Source organism: Dichomitus squalens (genome assembly GCF_000275845.1).
Source record: "Dichomitus squalens LYAD-421 SS1 unplaced genomic scaffold DICSQscaffold_9, whole genome shotgun sequence".
In the NCBI taxonomy this organism is placed as follows: domain Eukaryota; kingdom Fungi; phylum Basidiomycota; class Agaricomycetes; order Polyporales; family Polyporaceae; genus Dichomitus; species Dichomitus squalens.
Window position 1 is genome coordinate 105,562 of NW_006766891.1, and position 21,924 is coordinate 127,485.

The 21,924-nt window shown below is 57.2% G+C and overlaps 7 protein-coding genes across 7 annotated transcripts; 2 read left to right on the forward strand and 5 right to left on the reverse strand.

The window, feature by feature from the left end:
* Nucleotides 1–569: 569 nt before the first annotated feature.
* Nucleotides 570–2,027, forward strand: DICSQDRAFT_103813 (RNA 3'-terminal phosphate cyclase). The gene is made up of 4 exons (XM_007364471.1): nucleotides 570–858; nucleotides 913–1,673; nucleotides 1,718–1,794; nucleotides 1,853–2,027. Exons 1-4 carry the CDS (start codon nucleotides 693–695, stop codon nucleotides 2,004–2,006), a joined length of 1,158 nt encoding a protein of 385 aa, XP_007364533.1. The 5' UTR covers nucleotides 570–692; the 3' UTR covers nucleotides 2,007–2,027.
* A 505-nt stretch (nucleotides 2,028–2,532) lies between these two features.
* On the reverse strand, nucleotides 2,533–5,342 carry DICSQDRAFT_84199 (alpha-amylase). The gene is made up of 13 exons (XM_007364472.1): nucleotides 5,173–5,342; nucleotides 4,975–5,114; nucleotides 4,750–4,909; nucleotides 4,589–4,676; nucleotides 4,337–4,523; nucleotides 4,253–4,259; nucleotides 4,113–4,196; nucleotides 3,908–4,058; nucleotides 3,731–3,846; nucleotides 3,618–3,672; nucleotides 3,352–3,558; nucleotides 3,237–3,295; nucleotides 2,533–3,177 (listed from the first exon to the last, which is right to left on the reverse strand). Exons 1-13 carry the CDS (start codon nucleotides 5,265–5,267, stop codon nucleotides 2,913–2,915), a joined length of 1,614 nt encoding a protein of 537 aa, XP_007364534.1. The 5' UTR covers nucleotides 5,268–5,342; the 3' UTR covers nucleotides 2,533–2,912.
* An 888-nt stretch (nucleotides 5,343–6,230) lies between these two features.
* DICSQDRAFT_135427 (uncharacterized protein) lies at nucleotides 6,231–8,079 on the reverse strand. Its single transcript, XM_007364473.1, has 8 exons — nucleotides 8,030–8,079; nucleotides 7,714–7,809; nucleotides 6,776–7,577; nucleotides 6,699–6,725; nucleotides 6,619–6,646; nucleotides 6,542–6,550; nucleotides 6,387–6,486; nucleotides 6,231–6,328 (listed from the first exon to the last, which is right to left on the reverse strand). The coding sequence occupies exon 3, from the start codon at nucleotides 7,509–7,511 to the stop codon at nucleotides 7,035–7,037; it is 477 nt and encodes a 158-aa protein (XP_007364535.1). The 5' UTR covers nucleotides 7,512–7,577; nucleotides 7,714–7,809; nucleotides 8,030–8,079; the 3' UTR covers nucleotides 6,231–6,328; nucleotides 6,387–6,486; nucleotides 6,542–6,550; nucleotides 6,619–6,646; nucleotides 6,699–6,725; nucleotides 6,776–7,034.
* A 383-nt stretch (nucleotides 8,080–8,462) lies between these two features.
* DICSQDRAFT_84203 (uncharacterized protein) lies at nucleotides 8,463–9,601 on the reverse strand. The gene is made up of 8 exons (XM_007364474.1): nucleotides 9,444–9,601; nucleotides 9,359–9,386; nucleotides 9,284–9,304; nucleotides 9,166–9,234; nucleotides 8,956–9,099; nucleotides 8,842–8,905; nucleotides 8,728–8,787; nucleotides 8,463–8,668 (listed from the first exon to the last, which is right to left on the reverse strand). The coding sequence occupies exons 1-8, from the start codon at nucleotides 9,536–9,538 to the stop codon at nucleotides 8,610–8,612; spliced, it is 540 nt and encodes a 179-aa protein (XP_007364536.1). The 5' UTR covers nucleotides 9,539–9,601; the 3' UTR covers nucleotides 8,463–8,609.
* Nucleotides 9,602–9,840: 239 nt separating this feature from the next.
* Nucleotides 9,841–16,611, reverse strand: DICSQDRAFT_135429 (uncharacterized protein). Its single transcript, XM_007364475.1, has 24 exons — nucleotides 16,384–16,611; nucleotides 16,231–16,318; nucleotides 16,004–16,170; nucleotides 15,874–15,946; nucleotides 15,724–15,819; nucleotides 15,338–15,670; nucleotides 14,933–15,282; nucleotides 14,779–14,876; nucleotides 14,704–14,728; nucleotides 14,559–14,647; nucleotides 14,489–14,505; nucleotides 13,268–14,435; nucleotides 12,931–13,202; nucleotides 12,655–12,875; nucleotides 12,408–12,603; nucleotides 12,074–12,356; nucleotides 11,721–12,013; nucleotides 11,311–11,671; nucleotides 11,140–11,255; nucleotides 10,659–11,090; nucleotides 10,424–10,606; nucleotides 10,176–10,373; nucleotides 10,072–10,120; nucleotides 9,841–10,021 (listed from the first exon to the last, which is right to left on the reverse strand). The coding sequence occupies exons 1-24, from the start codon at nucleotides 16,405–16,407 to the stop codon at nucleotides 9,892–9,894; spliced, it is 5,262 nt and encodes a 1,753-aa protein (XP_007364537.1). The 5' UTR covers nucleotides 16,408–16,611; the 3' UTR covers nucleotides 9,841–9,891.
* Nucleotides 16,612–17,119: 508 nt separating this feature from the next.
* DICSQDRAFT_154354 (tRNA-guanine transglycosylase) lies at nucleotides 17,120–18,759 on the forward strand. The gene is made up of 3 exons (XM_007364476.1): nucleotides 17,120–17,128; nucleotides 17,201–17,384; nucleotides 17,441–18,759. Exons 2-3 carry the CDS (start codon nucleotides 17,328–17,330, stop codon nucleotides 18,692–18,694), a joined length of 1,311 nt encoding a protein of 436 aa, XP_007364538.1. The 5' UTR covers nucleotides 17,120–17,128; nucleotides 17,201–17,327; the 3' UTR covers nucleotides 18,695–18,759.
* Nucleotides 18,760–18,847: 88 nt separating this feature from the next.
* Nucleotides 18,848–19,981, reverse strand: DICSQDRAFT_57403 (DNA/RNA non-specific endonuclease; the record flags this gene model as incomplete). Its single annotated transcript, XM_007364477.1, has 6 exons — nucleotides 18,848–19,189; nucleotides 19,257–19,372; nucleotides 19,432–19,501; nucleotides 19,563–19,593; nucleotides 19,654–19,826; nucleotides 19,898–19,981. 6 exons carry the CDS (start codon nucleotides 19,979–19,981, stop codon nucleotides 18,848–18,850), a joined length of 816 nt encoding a protein of 271 aa, XP_007364539.1.
* Between the last annotated feature and the right edge of the window lie 1,943 nt (nucleotides 19,982–21,924).

Here is a 21,924-nt window from a genome sequence, read left to right on the forward strand (position 1 = left end):
GGAGGAGGCTGGTGGGGCTTCCCAACGCAGGTCCAGTCGCGCTGGCAAGAAACGCGCCTGAGACGCTGTGTTACCGTCGCTGACAGCGGTTAAGCGTCGCTTCCTGTTTTGGAAGTCGTTCTACTTAACTCACGACTTCCGGAGGGCGTATGTAGCGCCCGGCGCTCGTTCGCTCTCGCTCCATCCCGCCGTACCTACTCCCATCATCTCCTCGTACCTCCTCCATCTGATCCCGTTCCTCTTGCTTACTTACTCCTACTCCTTGCTTGCTCATTCCCATCACCTGGACCATGCGTTCGCCGACTGTCATTACTCATGGACTCGACTTCTCGGTAATCCCTGTTACTCGGGCGTCTCGTACGTATCGTATTTATACCCGACCTCGTACTCTCGTTACAGTAGCGTACTCTAGACGGAATCAAGAGTCTTTGAACCTGTCTAGTCTCAGCGCTCTCGTGTCGCGTGTCCCCTTCCTAATCCGGAATCGCCCACGCGACAGACGCGCACTGCCAGGCGCTGTTGCATGCTGATATGTTGTCCTGTGACTGTACTTGAAGTACACACTCCCTGGCACCGTCACCATGACTCAGTAAATACAATCCTCATTTCCAATGACTTGCCTGCATAAAGGGCGCGGGCTTGTTTTGCTCGCACGATCTGACCTTCTCCCACAACATACTCAAGCCGTCTAGATGTCTTCAGACGAACCACTCGAAATCGACGGAAGTACACTCGAGGGAGGCGGCCAACTCCTGCGCATCGCAGTAGGGCTCTCCGCGCTGCTCTCCAAGCCCATCACTATCAACAACATCCGCGCCAAACGTAACCCCCCTGGTCTCAAGTTCCAGCATGCAGCAGGTGAGCAGCCTTGCACAAAACTTGGTGCATGAACATGACCGACCATATATCCAGGCCTCCGCCTCGTCGCCGACATCTGCTCTGCCCGCCTCGAAGGGAACACTACAGGCTCCAGGACCATCACGCTCCACCCCCAAGTCGCACCCCAGGCCTCTCTGGCATATACAGCGGATCCGGGGACAGCAGGCTCCATCGCGCTTCTACTACAGGTCTCCCTCCCGTGCCTGATCTTCTCGTCCTCCTCCACCAGTCCCTCTTCTTTGACCCTCCGCGGAGGAACGAATGCGTCCCACTCTCCTCAGATCGACTACACACAGAACATCTTCCTCCCTTTTATCCAGAAGCACTTCGGCTTGGAGCCAACAATACAGGTCGTCAAGCGAGGCTACTATCCGAGAGGTGGGGGACAAGTGCACGTCTCCATCCCCCCTGTGGCGGGCCCCCTACCCTCGGTCACGCTCACCGACCGCGGCGAGATCAAGAGGGTGTACGGGAAGTCGTACGTGGCTGGCCTGCCCAAATCCCTGGCCGACGCGATGCGCACCGCCGCAATCGACACCTTAGTAGAGTCCGGAATCAAGGAGAACCGCATCAAGATCGAGTCGCTGCGCGAGAAGCCGTCCGACGCCGTAGGAAGCGGCTCGGGCATCGTCCTCTGGGCGGAGACATATGAGGGCTGCATCCTCGGCGGCAGCGCGCTAGGGAGGAAGGGCACCGACGCGGCTCACGTGGGCCGCGAGGCCGCAAGGGAGCTCGCGAGCAACCTCGACCATGGCGGATGCGTGGACGAGTATATGCAGGCAAGGAGGCGATCCGTCATCGCGCGATGTTGCGGACGAGTCTGACATGCTCCTCGCAGGACCAGATGATCATCTTCCTCGCGCTCGCCCAGGGCAAGTCCAGAGTGAAGACCGGGCCTCTGACTCTCCACACAAGGTATGCGTCATGCGTGTGCCCTGCCAAAAATCAAAATAGGCGGTTAACGAAGATCCAGGACGGTGATATGGGTGGTCGAACAGCTCTCTGCCGCCAAGTTCCGCCTCGAAGAAGCAGAAGGCGGCGCCGTCGTCGAGTGCGACGGAATAGGCTACGTGCCTCCTGTACCCCCCGCGCCTCCTACGCACGTTCCGGGCGAGACATCAATTTAACATGACTAGCCTCTTCGAAACCCTCTTCACGTCGCCCGTGCCTGAGTCTGACGCCTGCTGTCAATGCGGCCTTCCTTCTCGGACGATCTCTTCTCCAGACACATTCGCCGCCCTGCATGGTGTGGGCGTCCTCGATGTACGGCAAGCCGCGTGCACAGCAGAGCCTGAGCGGTCGTCGGCTCGGCCATCTCGAGGGTGCCCGCCGGCGGACTTCCCCAAGCCAATTTCATTTGACGGCCCCAGAAATAGCCCCAGCCGAAGATCTCCTGCAGGCGACTGAAATATGTCAAAGATCTGTGAAGACTTGTGTGTCGCTGTGACGCTAGTGTGTTTAGGTTCGGTGGCAGTGAGCCGATCGAGCTCCTTCACGTCCCCGACCATCTCTCGCCTAGTCGGCAATCTGGTGGCTTCTCGTCTCCGGGCTCTAGCCGCGTTCCTTCTGAACCACAGTACTAGTTGAACGTACTTGACTACAGAGGAGACGATCTCCGAGCCACCGGCGTGGCGGCACCTCTGTGTGTTGTTGCGCTTGAGAAGCTGTGTGTTTCCATGATCCGATACTCGTACATTACCCCCAACTACACCGACCGCAAACTACAGCTAACTATACGAAGGTACAGACACAAACTTGCCAAGCCGGGGAAACACGTAAGGACCGAACTGAAGTCGTCGAAAGCGAGCGCCGAGGGGGGGCGAGCGAGCGGCTCAAGAAGCGAAACGGAAATGCCCCGCGACGCGAATTACTGAACGATACGTCGCACCGGCAACACCACGGTGCGGCAGCCCAAGAAAAGAAAGGAAAACACGAACCCAGACAAACGAAAGGCAGCACCTGCGCAGGACGTCGAGGCTCGTGGGATGCTTACTTGACTACTGTCCAAGACAGGGGACCCGACGACTGGTGCATCACAGAACCGAAGTCCATAGGCTCAGGAGGACGCCCGCCGCGGCGGAAACGATCGACGCCGTAGCTGTCGATAGATGCCCTTGTGCGCCGTTGTCGCTAGTGCCCGCTTGCGAGCCCGTCGATGTCTTGACGAGCGTGTGACCGCAGATCCCAGAGCCCACGAGCACACTGTCGGGAACGACGATGACGGGTTGGCCGCCCTTGTTGTAGTTGAAGTCGAGGGTGCCACCGCTGCCCGTGGCGTACTGAGTGCACGTCAAGATGCTGCGAGGATTCAGCATGAGGTCAGCGGCGCTCACTAGCAGGCACGAATCATGACGTACTCGGTGGTGGCGACGCTCTCCCCTATTCCCGACTTTGCGGACAAGGTGACGTTCGCGGGCTAGTATCGACGACGGTAAGCGCCGATAACTGAAAAGAACCGCGAGCGAAACTCACAGGAGACCCGATGTTCGTCAGCGCGGTGATCACGGGGCCCTTGCTAATCACGATGCCTTGCGGCGTCTCGTTGAGCACCTGCATCGGAGTGGTGACCCAGTCCGAAGTAGTGTTGATCATGAAGTTCCGGAGCTGGTTGAGCTTCTGGATGAGCTGATAGCTGGAGGTGTTGGCGTAGCCGGACGGCCACAGCGGCTCGCGGTTGTACTGTTACCATTGCCTAGTCAGCCACTGATTCTGGTAACGAAGACCTGCTCGGGACTTACAGGATCCGCGTTACCATTGAAACCTTGCTCCTGTCCGTAGTAGACTATGGGAATGCTATCGGCCGGGTCAGTTACAGCCTAGGCCAGCCGCTCCCCTTTAAGCAAGGACCTACCCATCAGACATGAAATTGAAGGTCATCGCGTTCCACATGCTCTGCGGGTCAACGGAGATACTCGCCCAGCGAGGGACATCCTGGTCCTCAAGGAAGTTACCGAGCAACGTGGGGTCCTGCGACGACAGTCAGCTCCGGCCGGCGGCGGCATCCGACGTTGGCAGGAACGCCGCTGACCTTGGACTTGCTCTTGATCTGAGAGACCATGTCGGTGAGCGCGCTCATGTTCTGCGCCCCAGGGATGGCGAATGCCGACACAAGGGCGTTGTACATGGGGTAGTTGAGGATAGCATCGAGGGCCTGCGGTCCCTGGTATTGCAGCGCCTGACTGTAGTAGCTATCAATGCCGTTGCCCCCGCCCAACCAGCGCGCATATACTCACCCGGCATCAGCGTCGAACACCTCGCCGATACAGTACACGCCTGCAGCTCCGCAGAATTGCGGCCAGAAGTCGATGTTTACGTGTCTGCACCGCATGGTCAATACTTCTTGGTACTATGTTTAGACCGGAGATGAACTCACTTCGCCGCTAGAGGAGGAATGTCGGTAGGTTGATGAGAATGCTGCGGTCTTTGCTGTATCCAGCAGTGTTCCGAAACTGCTCACCGTCGATACGCAGGCCGTCGATGTTGAACTCCTTTACAAGAGCCTGAATCCACGAGGTGTACGCCGAAACGACGGATGGGTCCTGGGTGTTCACGTCGGGGAGGGTAACGTTGGTGTCGCCTAGCCAGCAGTTCTGTTCGCTGGTCGTGTTCCCCCACTGGATTGGACAGTACGGATGGTACTGCGACTATACGCAACCGAACATCCGTCAGAGCAACGCCCTCCATCATCATATGTGTGGGGCATTCCAACCTTGTCTTTGAACATATAAGTCGACAGGTCCGAAAGATCCGTCTTGAGTCCCATAACATTGTTGACAACGACGTCGACCATCAGATACCTATTCCGCATTATGGAGGGACAGCGTGCAGACATGTGAGCTCACGTCAAAGAAGCACGGAGAGAACACTGACATGCCACGGCGGTGCAGCTCATCGGACAGTGCCTTGAGGTCGTCTGCAGAGCCGAAGCGCGAGTTGAGCTGGGAAGCGTCGGCAATCCAGTAGCCGTGGTAGGGGTCGCCGTAAGGCGTGCGGGGGCCCTCGTAGTTCTGGGACACCGGACTAATCCAGACTATGGGGGGAGAAGGGGGACACTATTCGAGGGGGGAAAAACGGGGAAGACGCGTAAAGGCGCACCAGCAGTGAACCCTGCGTCCTGGATGTAGTCCAAGTTGTCCTTGAGGGTGTTCCAGGTTCCGCCACAGAAGGCTTGTTGGGCGGGATCACACTTGGTGAGGTCGGCTCCTTTGGGGAGTGCATAGCGGTCGATGATGACCCTGGAGAGGAAGGGGACGGAGTGAGCGAGGTGCGAGGAAGGGGAAGCACGCGACTGACTGGTATATTGAGCGTTTTCTCCAGTCGTCGGCGGAGGCGGCAAAAACCGACGAAAGGAGGGAGAGAGAGAGAAGGAGGGTGAAGAGGTATTGCATGTTGACTTGGTATCGAGGCGGGTATGTCTCAGGGCATGCGAGGGGGGATTAGGGCTGGAAACCGGCCAGGGTGGGCAAAGAGCGACGGGGGCAAAAGAATGTGGACCCGGCTGGGCCGGGAAGGGTGGGGTATGGGAGGCGTCGGGGGGGATACTCGCGATTCCTGGAGAGAAGCCTGGTGGCCGCCTGAATGGGACAGACTCAGGCAACTGTCGAGGAGGGAGGGGAGAAGCAAGCCGTGACGGACGTCGGCCGGGGTACCTTCTCCCACAGATCGCCCGGGGCGGCACTCTGTTAAGTAAGCGATAAATAATCAGGAAAGGAATCCAGAGCACGAGAAAAGGCATGCGAGCATCCAAGACAGACGGTCACATTGCACAACCTCTTGATCGACCCCGCCTGGCTGCGTCGTGATCGCCCACCACACCGCCACAGCTCCACGACCGCCCACCGCGCTCTACCCCGCATAGACGCTGTCTATAACCCCACGTTACGCCAACGCCACCACAAAGCCCTACCTCGCTGTCGTCCACGGAGCGTCCTGCAACTGGCACTTGCAGCGGAGGACTCCCCGCAATCTTCCTGCCAAGTATTACTTCCTTCTTCCCACAAGAAGCTCCGTGGATCATGCCTCTTCCGGATCACTCCTTCCGCACGTTCCCGACGCCGGCGTTACGGTTCCTGGACACAAGGTCGTTTCCATGGCTCAAAACTCACGAGCGATCTCGAGCAACCAATCCTGATTCCTCGACGCGCGGGCAGCAATGACCGCCGAGTCCATATCCGCACGGTTCATCTCGACCGTTGAACCTCTCGGCCGCGTGAGTGGCCTAGACCCTCGGCCACTTCAGCTGTCCGATTTCGGAGTTGGCCACACCGCGCTTCCGGGCCGACGGCGCTGACATCGCTCCATGCCTCTGTTCGATCCCGGATATGACCGTCCCATTTCGCCCCTGCGTGCCCAGGCCGCCTGCTAATCTGTGCGCAACGGGCGTCTCACTCGTCCAAAGTGCACTACAATCATGTCCAGCAGGCAAGGAGGCAAGGCCAAGCCACTCAAGGTCCGTTCCCGTTCTCGATCGTCAGTGGTACTGTATTGTCCTCAACTGTCTGTGCTAGGCCCCGAAGAAGGAGAAGAAGGAGTTGGACGAGGAGGACCTCGCCTTCCAGCAGAGGAAGAAAGCCGAGGAGGCCGCTATCAAGGCCGCGCGCGACAAGGGTATGTTTTCTTGCCTACTCTCTGGCATATATCTTGTGCTCATCTGCTTCAACAGCTGCGAAGGGTATGTATCATGTTATGTGCGCTTCAACAGGATGAGGTGACTTACTGATCGTGGGCGCGATAACGTAGGGGGTGCTCCTGGTGGCGGCATCAAGAAGTGCGTCTTGTCCTTTTTCATCCCTGCCGTTCCTCGCTCAATGGCATATCAGGTCTGGGGCCAAGAAGTAATCATCTAGGTACGACAGACCGTGCAATCGCATGTATCGCTCTCATGTCCCTGCTGAAGGCCGACATACCGTCTTCTGGATGTTTCGTTCATCCATGACCATCCCGACCTGAGTCCCTCTACCACAGCGGTTGTAAATAAGATCGATCTGGGGCAATATATGGGTCGTTCATTGTATCACCCTCAACTCCGGCTTCATCTCATCACGCGAAAACACAGAGGTAAATGGAGGACCACGACAGCGACCGCTGCTCTCATACGACCAAGCATACAAACAATCGACGCTACGCATGTCCCCCAATCCTCTCCCTCACACCCATCAGACGGCCCACGGCCTCTTCGCAGCACCCTCTTCCGCCCCTCTCACGTTGATCGCCGCAGGCATCGGGGGCGGCAGCACCGCCCCGACGTCGAACGGCACGCGGATCGCGCCCGAGTGGTCCCAAGGCCCCCTGATGAACTCCCTGCTCCTCTTCCTGCTCGCCGTCGACTCGGCCGACGTCGGCGAGCTCGGCCCGCTCCACGTGTTGCCCTCGAACGCGGTCGACATCGCGGTCGCGGCCGTGGCGGTGGGCGCGGAGAAGCCGCCTGTGGCGGGTGAGGGGATCGCGAGCGCAGGCAGGTCGGTGTGGGTCATGCGCGCGCGGGGGACGGGGCCGGCGGCCGTCGTGACGGTGGGCGCGGGCCCGTGGAAGGCGGGGCGCGGGAGCGAGGGCATGGTGTGCTTGGGCTTGCCGCGGGGCGGAAGGGGCCCGACGTGGAGGCGGAGGGCACTCGGGGGCTGGCGGCGGGGCATGGTGGTGAAAGGTGTGTGTGGTGTGGTATGAACGGAAGTGAGGAATTTTCTGTGCGAGCAACGCAGCTATATATCGCGCGACATCGGGGTGTGCAGGCAACGCTTTGCGTCAGTATCGATTGCGCACGATCGGGAAAGCGTGAGATAAAGCGACAGGCCGCAGTGAAAGGGCAGAGGGGCAAAGCGGGGTAGTAGTACTCACAGTGTGCACCGGACACTGATTCTGCGGCCAAAGACGTCGGGAGGAACACGAAAGCAAAGGGGGCAGCAGCCGGATCAACCGAGTCTGGCCTGTCTGCAAAAGCAGGAAGAAAGCAGAGTGAGCAGAAAGTGAAGGCAGCGAAGCGCACCACGACCGTGGAGAGACGACGAGGAGGTTTATAGCGACCTGGTCGACCGCCATCACTTCGCGCCACCATATCTGTCCCTAGCCGCCCTCTCCATGGCGCCCATGCCACGGTTGTTACGGTCGCAGGCGCGTGGTTGATCGTAGTCCTTCGAAGATCATGACGTACCAGAAATATAGGAACCTAAACGAATGCAATGCTTCCGTACGCACGCAACGGCGCTGAAGCGGGGATACCAGGCTGGGAGCGAGGAGGGGGATGTGGTGAAGAGGAATGGGGATTTAAAGTGTGCAGGGCAACGCTGGCAGACAGAACCGCAGCGCCTCGATTGCCGATCCCAGCCCGTGGCTATCGCAGCTGTTGTCAACATTCGAAGGTTCTGCGAAGATATGTAACCGCTTCTGTCTTCTCGGAGTCAATAGCTGTACTTCTCAGACATCTAGAGAAGGACAGCTTGCCAGCTCGCGAGACATGGGCGCGGACATACACGGTAGCTCTATCACTCAGTCCTCGGCCACTGAATGTAACGGCATGCGCGTACGACCGCTCACACGCCAGTGCGAAACTATCCAAACAGACACACGTCATAGAATTGAATGATGGAGGATGTATACATGGCATTGGTATGACATAAGGGGGGTTCCGGAGATGCATTGTCCAGCAGGTGGAGAGCGAATCATGCGACAAGACGAGGATGATTGATACAGAGACATGAAACACAGGAAGAAAGAGGACGCTTGATGCGCCAGGACTAGTCCGAGCTTTCGTCAGAGATCGGGCGGTAGTACTTGAGCAGTTGCGTCTTGAAGTCTGAGAAGTGCTCGGCTTGTTAGTCACGCGACGATGGCCACTGGAGCAAATCTATCTACCTTCGGGCGAGTCCCAGATCGCAGCAGCGTCGGGATTGAGAGGAGACGCGTTGTTTGGCTCTGCAAAGGCGTTATACAACGTACACAATCCAGAACTCGCGACGAAATGCTCACCACCGAGAAGAGATTGGAGAGAAAGCAATATCGTCTGCACGCTGTATACCGCAGACCACTTGTCCTAATAGAGGCATGAGGCTAGCGGCAAACGACTGTGGCGAATATACTTACCTGCAGAATATCCAAGCAGATACCACCGCTGTTGATGTCAACGTTAGGATGGTAGCATGGGGAGTCGAACTTGATGGCAGGAGGTGCCATGGGGTAATTCGGAGGGAAGTTGATCGAGATTTTGAACTTCAAGCCAGCGTACACCTGACGAAATGGGCACACGTTCAGGTGTCCGGAGGCGTGGTATGCGTAGGACAGAGTTTGACGTACCGTTCCTGCCGGTCCCTCAATCGTTCCCACCCAATCAAAGAGGTTGGCATCTGATTTGGGAAATGCGGACTACGAGTAATGAGTGCCACGACAGCCAAGGGCCACAGCGAATACGCACGATTCCCGGAGACGTGGACATCTGAGGAATTGATTAGGATACAATTCCTCCGATTGTGTCATTCGGATGACTTACCATGAGAGTCATGAGCTCGCTGGTGAGTCTGTACATCCTCGTTCAAGGCCTTGTTAGCCTCAATCGTGAAAGCGCAACCACGTACCGTTTCGTCACACTACCAGCAGGGTCTCCTCCTACTCCCGCCACCGAGGGCTTCGCAGACGCACGGGGAGCAAGCGACGAAGTGATCTGATCCATGGGAGGTTATGCAAGTATCGGAGGCAGCGTACAGAGTAGCGGCAGTGGACTGTGAGCGTGATGTGCTGGTGGTGGTATGTTCGAACTCTGAACTCGCTGCCGCAGTTTTGAACGCGTCTTGAACAAATGTCACGTGCAGCGTACCACTGGCGCCCATTAGAGTGGGCGCTCCGAGTGCAACACGCCCGAGGGGGTCGAAGAGTCGCTGATCGTTGATGTGCTACGTCAGACAAGACAAGGAGGACAACGACTCACGCCAAGCATTGTGAGAAACCAAGCCTTTCATCCAATAAACAATGTGCAGAATAAATTACAGGGAACAATGCATGAGAACGTCCTTCTAGGTCCTTTGTCTACTTGCCCGAGACAAGCTTCATGAAAGCAGGCAGATAAACTTCGCAGATTGAGGAGAAATAAAACTCGTGCTCCGAGTTGTGTGCAGAGACAAGGTTGTGAGCGATCTCATGGGCTAGCGTGAAGTACCTGAAAGAAACGTTAGATTAGAACCAAGGAGCATTGCAATCGCAGCTTACCATGATGTATAGGCGTTCGTCATATCGCCTGCCTGCACTTCTGCGTCGTCTACGGGTTCCGATGTGAGCTAATTGCGGCCACGCGAACTGTGGGTAGTACTTACGCCATTGTTCAAAGTATCTCAGATTCAGGAACAAGCTTGCGTTCCTGTTGAACGCGATAAGTTCCCCGGCCCGGTCGTAGAAGATATGCAAGCTCGTCGGAGGCAGTGTATAAACTTCCTGGAGGGGCCGAATGGTGTAGATGAAACGCGCCAGCGACTCGTTCTTCTGCTGCAACAATGTCCGGGCATCTGGAACGTCTTCAGACGACGTCAGCACTTGTGATTGGTGAAGCCACCTGTCTTCTCACCTTTAGCGACGTAGATCTTGATGCCGCCCATTTCACCGACCACAGTCATGTCGGTAGGATGTCCAGAGATGTCACAGTATCCCTCGTTGAGAGATTCCTTGACCATTTGCATCTGCTGTCTGTTCCTGAGCGTCTCGTTTCTCTCTTCCTTACAAGCCCTGATTGCAAGGTCAATATTCGATGCTGAAACCGAGGTGTTAGTAGGCAGTACATCAGGAAACAGATGGGCATGTACCAATGGAGCTCCTTGGCGTTGCCTGAGGATTGGGAGTACGCGGACGATCGGGCCGTGGAGGTGGTAGCAGAGGCATCTGAGGTTCTCCACCAGCGCCGTCCTTAGGCGGTAGAGCAGGGGCATCGCTGGGTCCAGCGATTGACGCAGTGTCATCGCCCCTTCCTCTCTTGAACACGTTCAGCATCTGACTCAAAGGGCGGGCAGGCTTCGATGTCGACTTCTCAGGAACAACAGGCCCGTTATGGTCGATGAGCGCGTCCTTGGGAGGCAAGGCTCCACCGAGCTTTCCTTCGGGTCTGGGGGCTTGGGAGATCAAGGTGTCTGAGGAAGAGCTTGCGGCAGATTGGCTAGCGACTGTAACGCGTGCCTTTGCTCTGGCGGCTTCCTCCGCAGCGAGCCTGTCTGCTTTCTGCTGTCGCAAGATACGGTCAACTAAAGGAGTGTTAGTCGCAAACGCGCACCTCTACTCAAATACCCTCACCGTTGTATCCTCTCCTCCGCAATGCACGGAGGTCCGTCGACAAGATGGTCATGAACAGAAGGGCATCATTGACTTTTGGCGAAGTGAAGAGCAGGCGGCACATCGACGTTGACACCCTTGCGAGGCAAAATCAGACCTAATCACAGTACCGACTGCCCTAGAGTTACTCACTCATACATGTCGACCTGGTCATTGCCAGCCAACCACAATTCAATGGGTCCATTGCTACCCACTCGCCTCGCGACTGCAGAAGCATCCTGACTCTTCGAGGCCACCTTGGCGTCAAACTGTAGCGTCTTCGTGACCGTGAGCTTTCCAAAGGTCTTGACGACGAAGTTCTTGTCGTTATTGAGCCAAGAGTAAGACACGCGCGTCTTCGTATGGGTGTGCTCGTGTAAGAACAGCGGGAGACGTTCCAGAATGAGGGCGCGCGTTTCGGCCGCTTTGCGCGAGCCAATGACCTCGCCGCTCGTGTGGTACTGCTCTCGAACCAAGGTACTCAGCCTCCGGCAGCCCAAATCGGCGTAGAATTCTGGAAAAGATATTAGCGATGCTCATGCGGGCGCTATGCGACTCGTCACCTTCGAGAAGGTCCTCCTGGGGGGCGGAGAAGATCGTGTCACCAAACAGTTGATACGCGTTGGTCTCATCCGCTATTACGACCTTGTCAGGCGTCAACAAGTCAAACTGGTAGTCCCAATCTTCCTCTTCAAGTTCTCCAGGAGAGTCGTCCAACTGCTTCTTGCTAGCGACTGGCTTGTTCTTCCTGACCCGTCGGGATCCTAGCAAAACAGCCGAACGTTTCATCCTCGTCATAGTGCCAGAGGACACAAGACGCCTGTTCACCGCGATGTTACGGAGCTCCGTCAGATAACTATCAATTCGGTTTCGGTTAAATACGGCCACCCTATATCCCAAGGTTGGCAAGACGTACTGCTCACGACCCTCGGCAAGCTCGTAGAACTGTCGAGGGTTGTCCAGGAGGATCTTCGCGATCTCCTCCACCGAGGGCTCATGTTTGACACCGCAAGCACTCAAGAACGTATTGGCAGTTGTCCCAAAGTCGACGAACGTGAACAGCTTGGAATGGAACTGGGCGTTCGAGTCGCCCTTGAAGTAACACTGTACGGGAGGAAGGTGGCGTATGGCACCATTTGCGCCCTTCACAGGCACGAATGGGAACTGGGATAACGCACGCAGCTCAGTGGGGGTGAATGCTGGGATCTCGTATGAGTCAAGGTAGCCAGCACCCATTGACATGTACTTACCGACAACGCGACTGGCAAGCGTGTTGAACCATTGCCTAGCTATATCCTCGGTGGGCGGAGGACTTGTCCTCAGTAGATTGACGAGTTTGATAGTAGGCGGGTTCTCTTGTATCTTCAGGTGTATGAGTGCTTCTCCCTTCAGAGACGGGTCGACGATCATGAAACCCAGAGAAGCCCATTCCGGTGAAGAGACGACCTGCGACAAACAGGATGAGATTTTGGAGAAGGACAATCATGGAGGACAAACTTCGTGCGGCCGCGCAAGGATCTTGCTGCTGTCCTTCATTGTGGGAACAAAGGCGACATTGGAGAAGTTTTCTGGATCGTAATCGGAGTAACGAGTAGTGTAGTTGTCGAAGAAGTATTTGAGGGCCGCAGTCCGGATCACCTCGTCTTTGCTGGCAGCGAGACCTATCAGCTCTGGCAAAGGCGGGTACCTGCGAAGACCAAGCTTGAACAGGAATTTGGCTGGAGATCGAAGTCAGTTATTCGCCCGTCCAGCTGCTGCAAGGAAGGTATACACCTTCCTCCGAGTTGCCGCGCCATTTTGGCTGAGTCCCCCAGTCGATCACAGGCAACTTCAACTCCCTGAAGACATCAAGCGGCTCGTACAAGTCTGACGCCTTGTACCTCGGCAGTTTTCCGTTCTCCGGCAACTGCTCGCCCTCACGGCGTTCTCTCGGGAATGCCGACGTATTCTTCAGCCTCTCGAACTCGACGGGGGTCAACGTCGTCTGCACGGCAACCAGATACTTGATCAGCTCGGCGATAGTCCAGTCGCCGGTCTTGATCATGCTGCAGGAGCAACATCGTCAGTACCTGCACCTCTTATGAGAATAAAAGCGGAAGGGGGGACATACCGATTGAACACGATCTGCAGGTCCACATGCTTCCTCACCCCCACCGCTTGCAAGAACTTCTCGAGCGGGCCCTTGACAGCCGCGCCCGACGGCAGCGTCACGATCGGCAAGTCATGGAACACATGCGCGTTCTGGAAGTACGCCTCCTCCGGCTTCCTCAGCCCAGCCGACGTCGGGATGCACGCGTGCTCCTTCAAGATCTCCGCCACCTCCTGCTGGCGCGCCCGCGAGAGCGACTGACTCGCGCGCGTGAGGACCTGCAGGACGCGCTCCGCCCACTGCGGGGACAGGTGCACGTCGTGCTCGGGGTCGTGCGGCGCCGGGGGACTGACAACGTGCTGCAGCCACTCGACGACGGTGAGCTCGCGCCAGCCGAAAGCGGTGATAAGCGACGTGGGGTCGAAATGCCGCGAGATCACCACGGGCAGGAGGTGTGGCGGGAGCGGGCCGTCTGTGGGGATGAGCGAGCCAGTGCTCCTGCTGTTGAGGAAGCTCTCGACGACGGACAGCGGGATGACCTGCCCCGTCTTGCCGTCCTTTCCCTCAGTCAAGAGCAAGGCGGCGTTGAGCAGCTGTGTGCGGATGTACTCGAGGTTCGTCGCGCTGCTAGTCTGGTACATGTCGATCCACCACTTGAAGCAGGTGATCATTTCCGGCTCGGTAAGAGGCCTGTTGCGGAGCTCCTCCAGGACGTCCACAAATGTGATATCCTTCAGCAAACCACGGGATCGGAGCGTGTCTACCATGGGCTTGGCTTGCTCGAGGATCTCTTCTGGCACGACCGGTAGCTCTTTCACGAAGCCGCTGAAGGCAGGATCGGGGTAGCGGACCTCCGTCGCGTCTCGTACGCCTGTCGTAGACATGATCGGGAAGGGCATCTTCGAGCCCGTGAACAAGGACTTGCTCGCTGAACATGCGAAGAAAGCGTCTTCCAGAGCGGCCGAGACGACAGCTGATGGCGTGGAAGGGTGGAAAGTGAAGAATTTGAGAGCGTGGATCGCTCTGGCGCGCAGTTGCGCAAGCAACTCAGGATCCACGCCCCGGTCAGGCGCGATGGCCCGTGCTGTTTGTAGCTCATCGTCCCACAATTGTCGTATGTGGCTCATCTCAATCTCGTATGCTGCTCGCGCAAGGAGGCCGCCGATGTATAGGAGTTCCTTGTTCCAAACTGTATCATATTAGTCACTCGCCCTAAATGTTCTTATTGGTGACGAAACTCACTAGCGACGTTGCGGTCGCTGTTTGAAAGAGTCGTGAGCCCGAGATCAGTGAGCGTGAGCAGAAGACTTACACCAAATCGATCGATTCTCGCTCGACCGTCGGGATGAAGCGAGCAGACATATGGCCGCCCAGGCCAGTGGTTTGACCCGTAGAATGGCCCTATAAACCTCGTCAATGCTAAGCATTCCCCACGACTTATTGACCGGGATACTGACAATGAAGACCTTCGCTTGACCTGTCCTGGACGAAACATGAGCAAGCAACCGAGCAGAACTTGGTGTAGTAGTCACCCTTCGATGTCAGCGCGGAGCCCTTGGAATACACTTCCAGTAGCCTTGCCGTGCTTCTCATCCTCCCGTTTACTGGCATCATACTCATCCTTGCCAGTCTATGTTGGCCGGTGAGTAACTCGATTCTCTTATGACACTTAGTGTGACTGCCTACGTAGATCAACTCGTATTTCATCCTCGTAGGCGGGTTCTTCTTGGTGGACCTATTGAGCTCCGCAATCATCTTCTGATCCAGCTTCACCGCGACATCTGCGGTGAATATCGACAACACGACGCTCGACTCCACGATCGCCTTAGGATTGACTTTGGGAACGGGCGGGGGTGCGGGCGCGGGCGTCACTGCGCGAGAAGGTTGCCCAGAACTACCGAACCCAGAGAAGAGCGAGGAGAAGAACCCTCCGCCCCCACTTGCTGTAGCAGGCTTCGGCGGCTCTTTCTTTGGCTGTGGCTTCTCCGTCCCTGCCATGTACACCCATTGCATCACTTCTGCCTTGATTGAGAGGGCTGGATACACGAATAAATTGTCTTCCCAAACTGCGTATGCTGCCGAGCGACCTACGGGTAGTTTGTATGGCATTGACAGTCATGGTGTTGAGAGGACTGGAAGGCTTCAGGGTCTTCGGCAGCGCGAGAGCCTTGGGTAAGCCAGGGGACTTGGTAAGCCTCGACAGTCGTTTGTCGTCCAAGAAGACGCTGACGTCCAGCAGATGCCGCATGAAGGTAATCGAGGAAGCCAGGAACCGCGTAAAGTCAAAGGGCTGGGGTATTGGCGTGGGCTCGCGCAACTCCATCTGGAAGGTGGTCCATGGGTTGTCGGTAGCATCCTTCCGCGCGCCTCGGCGAGCAAAGAGCTGATCCTTCTTGTCCTTCCAATAGAAGTTCATCCATTGGCCTTGGTCAAGGGTCAGTCTTGTGGCCGAGAATGCGTCAAAGAGGGCTTCGTACCTCCAGAGAAGACCCACGGCTCTTCAGTTACCGAGAACAAGCTGTAGAAGCCGACACCGAAAGCACCGATCTTCTCCTCGTCGGGGTTTCCCTCGGCTGCACCAATGTGTCAAAGGAGCACTGGGGCTAACGTGTGCGCGTGGTACTGACCAATCTTCTTCAGTCTACTCCAATCCTCGTCCCTGAATGGTATACCATTGTTCTTGAATGTCCATTGATGCACCTGCATGAGGACTAAGTCTGGCATTCTCAAACATATATGTGGACACGGACTACTCACCATCGCAGTCTTCAAGTCAGGCAAGCCTTCCTCTTCCGGGAGACCCTGCTGGTCCTCGGAACCGTTCGCCTTCGCGTTCTTCCTTTCAACATACCCCTTCGTCTCGAAATGGATCTCTACGGCTGTCGCGCTTGCGTCATCTGAGTTCTGAAGCAGTTCACGGAAGACTGCGTTGCAATCGGGATATCAATGGGGTGCCCTTCCTGGGCAATGGAAGCATTGCTCACCGGTGAACTCTCCGGAGTAGCGAGCAAGGACCTTGTCTATGAGAGCTCGCTGGTTGACCTCTACGGACTCATCGTATCCAGACTCCCACTAGAAAGCCGAAAGAAAGAGGGAGTCAGCATACTTACACCAATACTTGGGAAAGGGTCGCGTACAAGTGCATCCCGTAGATTGGCCATCGCGATGGTTATGCAGGTCGTTCAATATGAAAAGACGTTGGCAGAGAATTGTCGTCGCAAGTCGTATACCGTTGTGCGCAGCTCAGCCACGGGGCCCGGTCGTTACAAGTGCCACTGAATAGAGCGTACGGAGCGATACCCAAGCTAATGAATCCAAACGAAAGCAAGCCAGACGAAACAGAGCTCAGACGTTGCCGCAGGTCACGCAGGGGAAAGGAGCAGATGGAGAAGCGGTGAGTACTGTGGACTGCGTCAGGGTCCGGCACGGTCGGGAGGACGACCTATGACATGATCGTGTCTGCACGCGCGCGCCGCGTCGCGCGCCCCGCTATATGGGCGCTTCCTTGCTTCTTCTCTCCCCGTGCTCGCGCGATCGAGCCGTCCTGACTGAGTCCTCGCTCGTGAGACTTGCAGCTACGCTGACTCCAATCTATCGCACCTTCACCCCGCGCATCCAAGCGTTGTGCATACCACCCGCGCGCGCGAACGCAGCCATGGCCTCCCGCCCGCTGTTCACCCTCACGGGATCCCCGCTCGCTGGGAAGTACGGTCCGCGCACTGGCAGAATCGACATAGATCGCCAGGATGGTACCTCCATACTTCGAACTGACACCCCAGCCTTGCTGACTGCCACCTCGCGCGGGGTTGTACCGCATTTGTCACGAGACAACGTCCACCTCACAAAAGCAATACACCACATCCAGCTCCCGTTCGAGTCATTGTAAGGGAATTCCCTCTTAAAAAGTGCTTCGCGCGTGCGTACCAGCTTACCTTCCCGCACATGTTCCTCTAGCCTTGACAGGAATCCTCCGGTACTCACTCTCGTGGAGGGCACGCAGCCTCTGCACACCTTCCTAGGATTCGATTCAAATAAGCATGCCATAACCCTGACACTGCGCGATCCGTCAGATGGCCGTAAGATGCCGCCCAACGGAAACGACTTCGTGTCTGCGCACTGCACGCGCGGCGTGCGTAAGGTTCGTGGACACGAACCACCTCCGCTATAAGTCGTGCCCAACTGCCCTCCCCGCAGGTCAGCCCGTCTGCGTGGAAGTCCTACGTGAGCAAGTGCAAGCCGGACCTTGTAGTCGCGCTCTCGGACACGCCCTTCACTCCAGCACCACATTCCCAAAAACGGCTCACGAAGAGCATTGAGCGGTCAATAGCCTGGCTTGCGGATATCCTCAGGGTCCCACTCCCGGATGAGGCCATCACGCGACCTCGCAATGTACTCGTCCACCTTGCAGGCGGCGTAGAAGCCGAAGCCCGCTCAGAATTCGCGGAACGTCTGACCGAGCCCATCGAGCAAAGGGATGCGCCTGGGCTCTCGCCACCGCTGAACACGCTCGACGACGGAGTTGCGGGATACGTCTTCGATCTCCAACCCCTCCACGCCGCCTTTTCAGCCGAAGCATCCCGTACAAACAGCTCCCCATCTCCCGCCAACGAGCTGCTCCACGCCAGCGACCGCCAACGCTCCTCCCCAGAAACCTCAATCGCGCTCGTCGAGCTCCTCCACGCCTCGCTAGATCCCCTCCCCGCAGACAAGCCCCGCATCATCAACTCCCCTGTCTCCCCACACGAAATCCTCCGCCTCGTCCGGGACATCGGCGTCGACCTCATCGACGGCTCCTGGGCCCAGCGCGCGGCCGACATCGGGATCGCGCTCGACTTCCGCTTCCCCACCCCCACCGACACCTCATGTGCGAACGCGCCCGTGCCCCGAGCGCGGGCGAACGGCAAGCGCGACCTGGGACACAACCTCTTCGACGCGCTCTACCGGCACGACCGCTCCCGCCTCGCCTCGTGCTTCCTCGACGGGCAGTCCGCCTCGAGCGCCGTCCCCCCTCCGCACGGCCTCCCGGTGTGCGAGTGCCACGCGTGCTCCCCGCGCTCGCCCGCATCCCGCATACTGCACAGCTCGGTCGACAGCCAGGCGTGGGCCGACGTGCGTCCGTACGCGCTCCAGCCGCCCGTCGTACGCTCGTACGTGCACCACCTGCTGCATACGCACGAGATGTCGTCGCACGCGTTGCTGGCGATGCATAACCTCACCGCGCTGTCCCGCTTCTTCGCGGGGGTTCGCGAGGTGATCGCTCGCGGAGGGCAAGAGGAGTTCGAGCGTGAGGTCGAGCGGTTTGAGACGACGTATGACGAGGGAATGGCGCTCTGGGACGAGGCGGAGAGGATGTGGCTCGAGGTCGAGCGTGCACGCGGCAAAGGGAGGCTCGCGCGGGAGAGGGAGAAGCAGGCGGCGTCGATGATTGGGACTGCGGTAGACCTCTGAACTCGTTACTTCTTTGGATCATCTCGCGGTCAAAAGTCCTAGGAGGAATGCTGGCATTGAACTAGTGGCATTATATCAGAGTGCAGCAGCGCGACCCCCGAAGACGGTACCATACGACATCTCTACATCATAACCTAAGCTGTCCTATCAGGCCTACTTGGGCGCCGCAATCGCCTTCCGCGACTGCCTCTGCGCGTCGTCGAACCTGCGCACGATCACCTCGCACTTGGTCGACCTGCAGATGTGTTTCGAGTTCGCCTTGACCGCGTCCGAGAAGAGCGTCAGGCCCGCCGCCCGCTCCACGGCCTCGACGGGCACGACGAAGCTCTCTAGCTTCGCGTCGTCAGGGATGACCGCGTTCGGGAGGACGAACGCGCCGGTCGAGATCTCCGGGATGTCTGGGGTCCGCGGCGAGGAAGGCTTCGAGGTGAGCACGACTTTCGCGAAGTGGGTCGGCACCGAGACGTTGGGCGGAGTGCCAATGACTTCGTGGGTCTAGTCAGGATACTGACCGTGAGCACGACTGCGGGCGCGACGTGATTGAGAAGCGAAGAGGACTTACGATGCGGTATTTGCCATCTTGGTCGAGCTTCGGGAGGTACAGCGGAATAGTGAACACGTAGACGTCGGCGAAGCTGCCTGTCAACCGTCTACACCATTCCTCGAGATAGGCCCAGTCTGAATGCGAAAGTTAGCGTCATTGATCTCAGACGCAGAGGCGGATTGGTGATACGCACAGTGACGATTGAAGCCGTCGCCCACTTGAGGCGCAATGTTGGTGAGCAGGAAAGTTTCATCCATGGCTGACTAGTGTATTCGGAATAATGCATCAGGCCAGGAGCGACAATGTACACCAAGACTGACATACCTGCGATACCTTTGCATCTGCAGCAGGGACCCTACAGAGGCATTCCAGCGCATCAGCGCACCGAACAAGTCAATTGATGATGGGTACATACATGTGTCCACGGTCATACCCGCTACGGAAGTAGTCCTGGAGCTTGGCTCGGAATATGCTAGGTATTGACTCATCTTCCTTGAACTGGGAGTTTGTGCGGTCGCCGCCTTCTCCCTCTATTTTGGGCTGCAAGGGAGATTTCCCAAGGGACGCGAGGGTCAAGTGCTCTGCTGTCTGGTGCAGGCCGACTTTCAATAGACTGCATCCAGGCGTGGCACTCATGCTCTGAGAAGTGTAGGACGTACCCAGGCAGGATGGCGCAAACGGCGGTCATACGCGGTGATGTACGCTCGCCTGACCAGCAGGTCAGATACGGGTCCTACATGCATATATAAATGTACCGCCCAAGGTTCATGGAGAATTAACGTACCCGGATGCCCGTACTTCAGCACAGAGTGGTCGACCTCCATGACCATACCAGGTGGAGGCTTCAAGACAGCTTTGGCATCCTCGCCTTTCTTGACGTCTAAAACAGGCGGATTGGCGGGCACTGTCTGCGTCGGAACCGGTGGGCGGACTGTCGTGCGAGCTACTGCCGTGGCAAGCCCTCCACCGACGATTGCGCCCACAGCAAAGACTGCGGCATGGACAATTGCGCCGCTTGGCATCTTGACGGCCAGGTTGTGTGCCAGGCGGAGAACTACTGAGCAGAAGAGAGATGTACGACGCAGAGACACAGAACGCGGTCAATTAGTAGCTGCAGGCAGCTGCGGCAGGCAAGAGCGTCGGCGCGCCTTGGAAAACGCGTCTGCGGATTTCCGGCCCGGCCAGATCGCCCGCCCATTGCACTCTTTAACGCCGCTGCAGCCTGTTCCGGGTCACAACGTATGCTAACCATCCCAGATGCTGACCTTCAATACCTGGCCCGCAAAATAGACTAATGTCAGTAATAGTCATTACACTAGTACTTCTACCAGACGGCCCAAGGGACTCACAAGGTTGTCGCATCAAAAAGACTCACGAAAGTCGTCAATCGAGGCTGTACTGACATGACAAACCAATATACAGGGCATGAGCACTTGCGAGCAGCGTAGGACGCCCACTCAGTTCCAACGGACAATGTCAATCCATATAAGTATGACCTATGCCGTTGCCCAGTATCACTGTTATCGGGCAGACCTAGGATCATATTCCCGAGCATCTGATACTGCTGTCTGTCAGCCTCTCGCCAGCTCATTCGGCTGCTCGGAGCAGAAACGGACGATCGGGGAGTCAAGCCTCGTCACGCAGCCCGCCAGCCACGTAAGCCTCCACTGAAGTGAAGGTTCTGCGTGCTTCATGTCAGCCACCCAGCCGCGAAGACACTCGGTCAGCCACCAGGGCAGGGTGTATAAGAATCACCCCCTTCCGCACTTCCTTCCTTACTACATACCACCACCTTCCCATCCGCCTATCAGCCTTGAAGCCTCTCTCTCTTTCCCGAACACTTCACGTCTCACTCCTCTCTTCTCGCCGATGCTCATGAAGACCCTCTTCGTGCCTCTGCTGACCTTCATTTCGTCGTCGTCCTTCACCAGTATTCAGAGCGAGACATTTTCAGTAGCGAGAGCTAAGGTGAGCACCAGACGGATCCAAGTTCCACATCTGGGAACGGCCACTTCGGAGAGCCGCTCGGCCCATGGGGAGAAAAGTCGTAAGGTGAGTACTGCAAGACGAGGTCTCACCAGGGTCCAAGAAGGTATCGAGTGCCACCGCTGAGGAGGGATCAGATGCAGGTCGCGAGTACCTGAGCACTGCAATATGGGTCTCACCAGGGCTCAGGAAGGATTCCAAGCCGACGCGGACGATGGCACCAGCACGGTGCACCCCTCGAACGTTGTAACGGACAACGGTCTGAGAGACAAGGTGAGTACCGGAAGATAGGGTCTCACCAGGGTTCAAGATGCGTGCAAGAGCCACCGCCGAGAACAGATAACACGCAGGACTTTTGCTATGTCTCGCGCATCAAGGTGAGTACTGCAAGATCGAGTCTCACCAGGGTTCAGGTAGGTCCCCAAGTTCCACCGCTGAGAACAGATGCTACACAGGAACCTGCTCAAGTTATCGCCGGACGCTACGAGGTGAGTACTGCAAGATGGGGTCTCACCAGCGTTCAAGATGGTTTTCAAGCGCCGTCGCTGAGAACAGATGTTTGACAGCACGGTGTATACGACACCCCCGATCGGCATTGGGTATTCCAGCGATGCTGAAAGGTGGTTCTGCAAGACTTAGTCTCACCAGGGCTCAACATGGCTTCGAAGCGCTGCTGATGAGAACGGGTACTATGTAGGAG

Excerpts from the sequence above, each read along its gene's own strand:
- DICSQDRAFT_84199 (XM_007364472.1), bottom strand. The coding sequence starts at position 5,267 with ATGCAATACCTCTTCACCCTCCTTCTCTCTCTCTCCCTCCTTTCGTCG. Across the intron at positions 4,524-4,588 it reads CTTATATGTTCAAAGACAAG|TCGCAGTACCATCCGTACTG; the intron begins GTTGGAATGCCC and ends GGTTGCGTATAG. Across the intron at positions 3,847-3,907 it reads AGATCAAGAGCAAGTCCAAG|GACCCCACGTTGCTCGGTAA; the intron begins GTCAGCGGCGTT and ends CTGTCGTCGCAG.
- DICSQDRAFT_84203 (XM_007364474.1), bottom strand. The coding sequence starts at position 9,538 with ATGGATCAGATCACTTCGTCGCTTGCTCCCCGTGCGTCTGCGAAGCCC. Across the intron at positions 9,100-9,165 it reads TTGAGGGACCGGCAGGAACG|GTGTACGCTGGCTTGAAGTT; the intron begins GTACGTCAAACT and ends CCATTTCGTCAG. Across the intron at positions 8,669-8,727 it reads GATCTGGGACTCGCCCGAAG|ACTTCAAGACGCAACTGCTC; the intron begins GTAGATAGATTT and ends AGCACTTCTCAG.
- DICSQDRAFT_154354 (XM_007364476.1), top strand. The coding sequence starts at position 17,328 with ATGCCGCCCAACGGAAACGACTTCGTGTCTGCGCACTGCACGCGCGGC. Across the intron at positions 17,385-17,440 it reads GCACGCGCGGCGTGCGTAAG|GTCAGCCCGTCTGCGTGGAA; the intron begins GTTCGTGGACAC and ends CCCTCCCCGCAG.
- DICSQDRAFT_103813 (XM_007364471.1), top strand. The coding sequence starts at position 693 with ATGTCTTCAGACGAACCACTCGAAATCGACGGAAGTACACTCGAGGGA. Across the intron at positions 859-912 it reads CAAGTTCCAGCATGCAGCAG|GCCTCCGCCTCGTCGCCGAC; the intron begins GTGAGCAGCCTT and ends CCATATATCCAG. Across the intron at positions 1,674-1,717 it reads TGCAGGCAAGGAGGCGATCC|GACCAGATGATCATCTTCCT; the intron begins GTCATCGCGCGA and ends TGCTCCTCGCAG.
- DICSQDRAFT_135427 (XM_007364473.1), bottom strand. The coding sequence starts at position 7,511 with ATGCCCCGCCGCCAGCCCCCGAGTGCCCTCCGCCTCCACGTCGGGCCC.
- DICSQDRAFT_135429 (XM_007364475.1), bottom strand. The coding sequence starts at position 16,407 with ATGGCCAATCTACGGGATGCACTT. Across the intron at positions 15,947-16,003 it reads CTGACTTGAAGACTGCGATG|GTGCATCAATGGACATTCAA; the intron begins GTGAGTAGTCCG and ends GTCCTCATGCAG. Across the intron at positions 15,671-15,723 it reads GCCGTGGGTCTTCTCTGGAG|GCCAATGGATGAACTTCTAT; the intron begins GTACGAAGCCCT and ends CCCTTGACCAAG.